Source organism: Phoxinus phoxinus (genome assembly GCF_949152265.1).
Source record: "Phoxinus phoxinus genome assembly, chromosome: 22".
In the NCBI taxonomy this organism is placed as follows: Eukaryota; Metazoa; Chordata; class Actinopteri; order Cypriniformes; family Leuciscidae; genus Phoxinus; species Phoxinus phoxinus.
The window spans coordinates 8,675,929-8,686,646 of NC_136897.1; the positions used below are offsets into that span (position 1 = coordinate 8,675,929).

Genomic DNA, 10,718 nt, shown 5'->3' on the forward strand with positions numbered 1-10,718 from the left:
ACAAAAATATATAATAATAATAAAAATAAAAATATTGCCAACAGTCACAGAGCTCCCCAAAAACACACCAAAATAACACACTGCTGGTTGTGAGAAGTGTTGGCACAGCGTGGATTGAGCTGGCACATCCAGGTCACTTTTACTAAAACACTACATGAACATTTACTGTATCCTAATTAGATCCAAAGCAAAGCTCTGCAATTAGCACTTATTACAGTACTTCCATAAAAGGTTATTCTGTTCATAAATTCACTGATACATTGGTAATGCCATGGTTAAAACAAACTTTAAATTAGATGTAAACACAGACATTTGAATAAAATAAATAGCACAAATTAATTCAAGTATCTTAAAGATGCAGCCATCCGAGTTTTAGCACACTGAGCTCATAAACAATTTATCAAACATACTCTACCGGCAGCGATATTGGAAATCCCTCTTATCAACACTGCAAGGACACACATCAGACAGCTCAGACGCTGAGGTTCATGTTTGCATCTACACAGTATGGCTCATAAAAGTTATGTAAAAGAGACTTATGTCCCTTAAGTTGATAGGCGATTTCAGCTTTAAATTCAAAACAGGCAACTACAGTCTAGAATAACAGAGCATTAACTCCAAACAGTAAGCATTTTTAATTCCTAACCTATAATAGATCTAAAGAGACTAGACCTAACCTCTAACTCAAACCCTGACCTCAAATCTAATACTAACCTAACACTCTTTCCCTTTATTAATCAGTCCTAGGGGGGCTTTCACACGGGACATATTCAGTTTGCGCTATTTTTAAATCTTTTTTCTATTATTGTTTCCTGCACCGTGCCACATTAAAAATTAAATAAATACTTAGTATGTGAGCTTGTCGATTTCATGAGATGCGACTTTGTATTGTGTTGTTCTTCCTGACTGCATTACATGTACACATTACATTTATGATAATTTTTAATGCGTAAATTAAACTGATTAGCAAATCAATTGAAACGTACACAAGGTTCTCCACAGTGGAAAGCAAATTCCTGATTTTAAACTCACATTTTTGCCCACTGCAACACATCATGCTGTTTTGTGTGTCTATCGCCATGAATTAAAGTACTTTCACATATCTCTAGAGAACCTACGGTATGTGAACGGCCCTGTGTTGTAATTTAAATTCTGAGCAGAACAAAACATTTAGTAAATTATGTAAATTATAAATTGAATATTAAGAAAATTACATAATGTTAGGGAAAAACAGAGTAAAAGTACCACTATTGTCAAAGCAAAAAAAAAAAAAAAAAAGGTCACCATGACCTTTTCTGATTCCATGACACTAAAACATTCCCTGGAATCCATGTAATAAATTGTACAGTCTTGTAAAGATGATGCACATTATCAATTTTATTTACAAGCATCCTAAGGGAGATAGCAATGCAGCACTTTTTTTCCGTTTTATTTATTTTTTTTTACAGCAGAAGGGAGGCAGAGAACTGTCGATCATATGCATCGGATGCATTACCAAAGCAGGCAGGCAAATCCACTTAAATACGCTCCAGGAATTTGCGGAGGTCCCAGGCATTATGCCCTTCTCACAGAGGTCTGAATGTGTTCTCCCCCATCAGGAGTCCAGCGGCCATCAGAAGTGGCCCATCCGTGTGGTAAAGACGCTGCGGGGGCGAGTCGAGGACGCAGAGCGGCCGAAGCTTGAAGACGGCCACTTGATGATGAACTGGGAAGTGACTGGCAGCAGATACCTGCACAGACGGAGAGAGGAGTCAAAAATAGGGGTTGGATGCCAAACTCAAAGGCAGGATTAGAGGCACAAAGGTCACCTAAAGAGATCAGGCTCTCTTTCTGCTCTCCAGCTGACGCTTTAGATTCCCGCCTCCTCCGCTGACCCTCACGTTTACACTGTGCCGGTTTTAATAATGAGTGACACAAGTGGCAGAACGGGACTTGTTTTAACAGATAAGAACTTGTTTAATGCAGAGGATGTTCCAAGACAGGACAGGTTAGATAATTAGAGCCTGCACAGAGACAAGGAGGGTAACCAGCCTGGACAGCTGACGACCCACACTTGCTAATACAACAACAGCTTAATTATAATTCTACTCGAAACAAGGCGATTTAAACAGTTAATTAATTAAATAACACAGTGATTAAATACAACAACAACAAAAAAACAAGTTGTGCTAAATAACCTGCATACACTAAGGGCCCTATCTTGCACCCAGCGCAATTGACTTTGTACACGACGCATGTATCATTCCTATTTTGCACCCGCGCACAGCGGACTTTTCCCTCCACAGACGCACGTCGGTAAATTAGGGAATGAACTTGCGCTCGCGGAGGCGGTTCAGCGCAAAGAGGAGGCGTGTTCTGGCGCAAAACTTCCCTGGTGCTATTTTCCAGTTTTAGAAAGCAATTGCGCCACTGGCCAGGAAAAAAACAGTCTAAAGACAGTGGCGCGTTGCGCGTTAGTGATGTGGTATTTTAAGGGCGCGTGCTTGGCCATAATGTAGCGTGTTAACGCGCATCCACTTTGATTCTCTTATAATTATAAACAGCAGTTTTCATTTTTGCAAATCATTCATTATTACAAGGAAAAATATTAACACACGAGGGAAATCATTGTTGTGCCCGTGAAGATGTGAAAAAGATCTATCTAGATTAAAATAAAATAAAATCTAGATTAGGCTACACATTTACCCAAATTATACGCCTGTTTAACCGAAGCTAATTTGGGTGGGTTTCTCCCATCCCCATACAATGTCACTTCTCTGTGTTTTACGGCCCTGACGAGAACGTCGGCCTCCTCGGCTGTGAAACGCTCCTGGCGTGCGCTGGCAAATCCGCCGTTATAATAGCAATCCGCCATGGAACAAGCGCGTCTGCTCTTAAAGGGAATGTGAGATGACGCTCTGATTGGTTTATTTCACGTTACGCCCAAACCACACCTATGAATAATGAAGCTACTTCAGACCAACCCCTTTTAGATTTGCGCCAGGCGCAAGAGTCGTTTATAGCAACGGGAAAATAGCAACAGCGCCGGGATCCGCCCACAAAGTTACTTGCGCTTTGCGCTTTGACACTTGCGTTTCAGATCATTAAAATAGGGCCCTCTATCATGAGAACAAACTACTAACCAACAAATTCTTTTTTTTATCTCTCTCTCCTTTTAGTAATGTTGAAACAAAAAACTGTGGGGCAATGACAAATAAGGATGTCTGAAATGATAAAAAGGAAACGTCTTTTAGAAATATAGTTCTTATATTTATAATAGGTATACAGTACATGTACTAAGTTTTTTAATGAAAATAATTTCCTGCATGTTGGTTGTACCACAGTGACTTTGATTTGGTAAACAAGAGTTTTTATATAATAATATAATAATATAAAAATATAATAATAATCAAATAAAACTTCACCGCATCATTAAATCAATCCTACTTCATACCTAAAAGGCTTTATTATTATAATAATTTTCAATAAGATATCTTGTAACAATTCAAAAACTGAAAACTTGTTCATCATAGAAGAATTTAATTTAAATTATTGTTTGTATAAATGGATTTTTAAAATAATATATTAAAAAAACAAAAGAATAAGTGTCACGATTTAGGAGCCCAGGAAGTGGCTTTGTATGAATGAAAGAAGTGGCTTTGTATGAATGCAATGATGTAGTTACGACAGCAATACATAATGCCAGTACAAATTAGGGCTGCTCTTTATCTTACTAAAGAAGATTTGTTGCAAAGCTCCTGCTGCAGAAAGACAGGGCCAAGAGACTTGGGAAGAATCAAATTAACTTTTATAAAAGAATGCCCTTGAATCTTCTCATGATACCACACTAAGCATGTGTTTGCAGCGCATTCCCTTCAATCGGCAATATTTAATAAGGAACATGGATTATAAAAACTCTGGACAATGATGAATATTGATGAATATCGATGAATGTCTCCGTCGCACACACCGAGCCACCTTTCACATCATGCGCAAATAGTCTTTCTCTACGTTCCTTTCATTAAAGGTTTTTTTTTTTAAATCCAGCCCCGATTTTTTTGGTTCTTCCCTCTGGGAACTCCAGACAGGTGAGTTCTCGGGAAATGGTTGTGGGTTGGGGTTGAGCCTCATTAGCATATTTTTCAGTACAGACTGCCGAGTTTGGTCAACAAAAGGAAATGTCAAAGGAATATGAAATTCAAATATGAACATATATGGAGGTGGGCCTTTCTGGCTCTGAAGAATTCCCTGTAAGGAAGTCTCATCCATGAGAGGGCTCCATCACTCAGGGTCCAATCAGGCTGCAGGCGGTGTTTAATTGGACCTCTGTGAGGATTCCTCCAGGTCTTTGGCTTTTGATCACTGAGCAGTTCTTGGAAAAACCTGCCAGTGCAAAGCCCCTAGAGGACCGCCAGCTGTCTAACCTTCGAACGTGTGTGTGCTTTACTAATTACACACAATCGCTCGAAGATCTGCACATATCTCACGTCTGTTTGCTTGTTTAAAGCCTACACTCTATCACCCAACTGCCACATGCTGCATAAAACTTTGAGAGAGAACTTTTAGACACTTTGAGAGAAAAAGGAGACTTCCCCATTCACCAGATATCATATTAGGTTTCTCAAAAGTTAAGAAAGAAATCTCTGTAGTTCTACATCTTGAAAAATAAATCTCACAAAACTTCCAATGACACCTATTTCCGTGTATACTATAATTTTGTGGTTTGCTTTTACTTTTCGTGACTAAACACTGAACCTGAGTTAGTGGTAACACACTACATGCAACCCTTTTTTGAAGTAAATTTTCTATTTATTTACTCACAAATGCAATCGACCGACAACAGCGAACTATTGCTCCCATTATTATTAACCCAATTTGTCTACTCTGTAAGTGGATTTTTAACTGTTTACTGTTTTAAGAGTAACAGAATAATGTACTATTACTTTTAAAAGCAAAGTTTCACATCACGCTCATGTAAGGGTGAATGTTCGCATACTTCCATAATCTGACAAATTTCCAAAAAAGATTTAAAATAAAGATCTAGGACTTGATTTTATCCATAAGAAACTGATTGGAATGTAAAAAAAGAGAAAAAATGCCTGCATATAACAAGTGGTTAGAGAGAAGGGTCTTGGATGATGGAAACCAAAAGTCGTTTCAGAGTCAAAGCAATTTGTTGCATTTTGAACAAAGTTTCTGAAAACATTTCCTTGAAATAATGTGCACTGATGCAATCATGCATAATAGACCTAGACCATGAAGTACATATGGTCAATTTTGATTTTGAGCTGACTTAACTAATGGGTTAGTTGGACAAAGTGCACATCTCCGGTATGTCATGTGACTTCTGCAGCTTCTATCGAAGACATGACAGTCACCTGATGGATCCGAACAAGGAACGAGGAGGCGGCGATGGAGTAAGAAGCAAGGATGAGACTGTTACCCGGGCATCATTTTCCTAACGAGGCAAAGCAGATGCCGGCTGATTGAAAAATAACGGATCCCCAAGGGCCGTTCCAGCAATGAGCCGTCAATGAGGCATGTCCTGAGAGAACACAAGTGTGAGAAGAGAGCGGATATTGGCTAGGATGGAGAGCTGAGAGGAAATCGAAAATTACTGGCTGGGTTTCTCCGAGGTTATGCCCCCATGGAAATACAGCAAGCAGCAAACAGGTGGACAAAGGTTTATGGCCGAAGATCAGACAGACTAGAGGGGAGAGAGTGTGATCCAAAACCAAAAGATAAAGTCCAAGGGGGTGGGAACCACAGGATGAGTGCTGTCGAGCAAACAAGGACAAATTTCTGGGTAGTCAACAGGCTAGACTCGAAGGACAGAATCTGAATCTGAATCTGAATAATTCTGCATGATTCATAAACTACACTTAAGTGCTTAAACTCATGTAGCTTAATCTCAAAGGAACATTTCACACACAATGTCTGCATCAGCACATCAAGATGGTAGGTGATTTAAATGGAGCTGATCAGCTCTAATACACAATAAAAGGACAAGCTAAAATGCTCTGCAAGAATCAGATGTGTGAAATTTTATTGAAAAGGTCTGTTGTCCATTGCCAGTAGTGTAGTAATGCATGAAGCACCGCTCTCACAGAAGTCACATGAAGCTTTCTGTTAGTCAATGCGTCGTGACCAACTTAGAAGTTTAACTCCATATCGCATGGATTCCTACTAAAATTCCTACTGGATTGGGGATCCTTAATCAGTTGTTTTTTTCCAGTGTACAGTACTTTTCCAGTAAATAAAATACCTAAACATCCTTAACACAATAAAATTGTATTTGTTTTACAAATAGTTAGTAAGAGATACTTGTTTTCAGAAAATATCTTTAATATTTTTTTTTCTTGTTTTAAGCATAAAATCTTTTCTTACAGAAAGAAAGAAATATCAATCAGCTTTACATATAAATACTACTTCAGTTGCAGTTATTTCTGTACCAACTTTCCAGTGTTTAAAACCTCCCAAAAAAGCAGATTCGGCAAAACGCAATTGTAGAATCAGTTTGACATGAATTGAACTGGTAAAATATAAGGTGATAAGAACCAAATTGTGCATGGGTTTCAGCAAATGTGGAGCTCATTTACGTTCTTTCTAATGAACTGAGTGAATGAAAGGAGTCGTTCAGATTTGCTTCTGCTGTTGTGCTGGAGTGTTTGGTTTGAATGCATGTTTCATGCACAAAAGTGGTAAGTGTGTCAGCACAAAAATGTGGAACACTTTCTTGTAAACATTCAGAAAATGTGTGTATAGCGCATTATTTATACAAGGCTGATTTGTGAATCAATTGTAATATTCTGTATAATGGGCAATATTTATACATAGAAAGGGGGTGTATTTTGCCTTGAAAAGACTTGCATTGACTTTACATCAAATATTTGAAATACAAATGTTTGTAATGAAATACTGCATGCAAAGGTTTCATGAATTTGCCTCAGAATTTTCCCTCTTGATTAATATGCAATTTTACTATAGCCTGTTACTAGTACATTAACTGTACTAATGGTGATGTGAGTGTCAATACATTACTTTAGCAGCATCGTCATGGGCGTTTGAAGAGGGTCACTATACCTTGTGTCGTCCCAGTCTGGGCTAAGGCCGCTGAGAGAACCGCGCGAGTCGGCCACAAACTTGTAGACTACAAGCAGACAGTCTCTACACAACTGTACAACACGCTGGCAACACCTCAGCTCATGCGCGGTCACCACCTCACTGCTCTTACTGAAGACGCTCTCCCACGATGACCTGCTGAAGGAAGATACGCACATAAATACAACAGCCAAGAAGTGGGTAGTGCCAAACTTATATGTCATGGTATGCTTACTTTTATATCCCAGTAACAATATTACATGGTATGGTTATCTTTTAACGGAAACTCAAAAACAGTTTAAATATGAAAAAAAACATGGCATGTGGTAATTACTTTTTAAAATAATCCAGTCAATTAACATTTTTAGATATTTTCATTTGATTATTGTAGTTAAAGAACTTCATGGACACAAACCAAAATATAAGATTATTCCTAAAAACTGAATGATAAGTCTTACAAGTCTCATTAAAATTCAAAATGGTAAAAACTAACATAGTAAAATGGATGTTTTCAACTTTGATCCAAATTAAATAGATCCAATGTTACATGGTTAAATTAAATGAATACAGTATATGCACACCTGTGACTGCACATCAGTGCAATTTTATATTAATGCATCAAGTTACAGTGTTGCATGGCAAGTGTACACAACATAAACTCAACTTAAACCTCTTAATAACAACTTCATCTTGGTCCATTGTGGAACACACACACTTACACACACACACACACACACACACACACACACACACACACACACACACACACACACACACACACACACACACACACACACACACACACACACACACACACACACACACACACACACACACACACACACACACACAATGTTTAATATTATCTCATAATTTGGCAGCCGGTATATTAGGCTGCTGTCCCTTTCAGAGCTGACGCACGGACCCATTATACTATTTTATACAGCCAATATACTTGTCTTTATGTACGCGCACTTTGGGTGTGAGCACAAATACAAATTATGCCGTATACGCACAATCCAAAGCAAATTAAGAGCAAATTTAAACGAGTAAATTAAACAAGTGAGTTGGTATTGTGTATCCTGTATCAATATGTATCGAAAAATCTATATTTCTGACAACGCAACATTGTACTTAGTTTATTATTCCAGATGCCTTTTTAAAATACTACAATTGAAAAAATTATATTATATTGGCAGGTGTTAATGTCTATATATATATATATATATATAATATATATTCCGTATATATATTCCCATGTACTGTATAGTGCTTTTCCAGTACATAATAACTCATGAGCGTTTCTCACAGGTTCGCGTTTAAAGTCTGTGCAGAGAGAACGATGTCGTCTAAGCGGTCTCTAATTTAATAACTAATGATCCTTGCGACGGAAGTGAATCAATCAAAACTAACTTTAGCTGGAAAATATATTTAATCAAGAAAATATGTTATATAAAATAACAGAAAATAAATCTCTGTTACCTTAAATTATCCGTTTATTACTGTAAAGCCGCTTTGAAACAATCTACATTGTTAAAAGCGCTATATAAATGAAGATGACTTGACTTGACAAAACAAATGTATGTTGTGTTAATCCTTAACACAGAACAGACCTTTTCTTCCATATTGTGACATATGAGTGTAGCAGGTTATTGAAAAAGAAAAGTTGGCGGTCAATTGTGGAGGGGAATAGTTTAAGCGGCCTAATTGATTGGAAAAGTCTGCCATACGTAATCAGAGAGAAGTCTGTCTACTCTAAAATTATTTATTTTTAAATTACTGATAAAATACTGATTTAGTAACAATTTTAAGACATTTTGCTGTCGTATGTCATCAAACAGGCAATACGGGCCAGCTTTTATTGTAATAGACTATGCTGGAACAATCTGGCAGGAAGGTTAAAGGGTCTGATTCTCGTTCTTTTGGCTCTTGTTGAAGAAAGAAACGATAAAAAGTCTCTTTAAAGTCTTGGCAGAGGAGATGAGGTTTCATTGTAGAGATGATGAAATGTAACTTCCAGGGATCTGAATTGTACATTACAGGCAGGGAGGCTATGCAGTGCTCTCCCACTGATATCTCCTTCCCGTGCTACCGGCTCACGGGCCACCTTCACACGTCAGGCCCTGATTAAACAGAAGCAGCATGGGTTGCTGGCACTGCTTCTAATCCCCTAGAGCTGTGTTCGCTCTCATCAACTCCAAATGGTCTAAACCTGGCTATATAACATCCTTCACTCTGTGGCAATTACAAGAGTGATTGGGCCACACAAAGCCTACGAGAAGCGCTCGCAATGACTAGAGGGAGAAAGGCGGTCAATAAGGAGGAGTCCCTGCTGTTTGCTCTCAGAGCTGATAAAATCGCAGCATGTAAGAGTCTATGTGCATTATAACAGCAAGCGTGTATGCTTCTTTGTGTGACTCTCTAAGGAAGTAAAAGCCTATATCAAGACTTACGATTGAGTCAATAAAGACAAAACAGAGACCATTTTTCTCATGGCCATGGTTATGGTCTGTCTCAATGCCTTTTCAACATTAAACACTCTTACAAACCCACTTATCTTCCATAATGTGACATTTACAAGTGTAATAATGAATAATAAGTAAGCAATATCACAGTAAATCACTGACATTCCGACCAATTACGAGTGTGATGTTGCTTTCACACAACAATTTTAAGATGATATCCAATTTTTTCTTTGAAATGATGTGCCCTAATGAATAATTCACAGTAAGACCAGGAATGTGTATTAATCAAGTGCATGTAAATATGCTTAATTGTAATTTAACGTTGACTTTAAAGGCAGAATATAATTCTCTTACCCAGAGCTGGAGAGGCAGTTCCAGAGCCCCTGACCGTGACTCCAGAGCAGACGGTTAAAAACCCGGTTGAAAAGGTGATAAAGACGTAGACTCTCCACATCCGGTTCACTCCAAATCCTCTGCAGCATCGAGCGGATGTTGGTACGAACAATGTCCAAAACCTTCATGAAATAATCAGATAAATAATAGTGATCGATAATACCCTGGGAGTGGAAAGTTCTGCGCATGATCTACTGGCGATCTACTGAGCAAATTAAAGAACGCAGACGGATCATTTCCATAATGACCAAAACAATCTACCAAGAGCAGCGCTAATTAGCCTCTGGTTTAAGACGTGCCTTTTTTGGGTGGTAAATAATGGCGCAAATTCCAGTAGATTGAGTTAGTAAATCCCGTTGCGTGATTCATTTAAATACTCTCCTCCCATAAATTTTGCTTTTGAAAGGGAAACTCAAATGCATATATGCAATAAGGTCAGCTGCAAAAATAACCCTGTCCACGCCTTTCAGTGCTAATTTTTCACTGTGTGTCTTTAGTAAATACTGACAGTAGTTTTTTTAAGCCAAAAGAGGGTTAAGCTGCTAGTAAATCTGGCCCTAAAAGTTCCTTACAAAAAGTACCAAACTACACTGAAGCTATTTAAGAATGCACATTAAATACAGCTAAAAATATATATGAATTTTACTTATGATCGTAACAGTTTAAATACTGCAAATGTTTATTTTGCTACAAAAAATGCAGGGACTTCCAGACACAATATTCAAATGAATCAATGCATCGTTAATTGATATGAAACGTCCTAATGAACCAATTTTGCTC

At 38.0% G+C, this 10,718-nt stretch overlaps 1 protein-coding gene across 4 annotated transcripts in view; it reads right to left on the reverse strand.

Annotated features, from left to right (window-relative positions):
• Window positions 1–1,350: 1,350 nt before the first annotated feature.
• ttll7 (tubulin tyrosine ligase-like family, member 7) overlaps window positions 1,351–10,718 on the reverse strand; it is a 106,507-nt gene continuing 97,139 nt past the window's right edge. For 2 of the 4 annotated variants that reach the window (XM_079598230.1, XM_079598229.1), the window contains exons 19-21: window positions 9,900–10,060; window positions 7,063–7,236; window positions 1,351–1,730 (exon numbers count right to left, since the gene is read on the reverse strand). In XM_079598230.1, coding sequence (XP_079454356.1) covers window positions 1,613–1,730; window positions 7,063–7,236; window positions 9,900–10,060 — 453 coding nt within the window. In that variant the 3' untranslated portion in view covers window positions 1,351–1,612. Of the gene's footprint in view, window positions 1,731–7,062; window positions 7,240–9,899; window positions 10,061–10,718 lie in introns of all 4 variants that reach the window. The other 2 variants (XM_079598228.1, XM_079598227.1) reach the window with 1 other exon arrangement.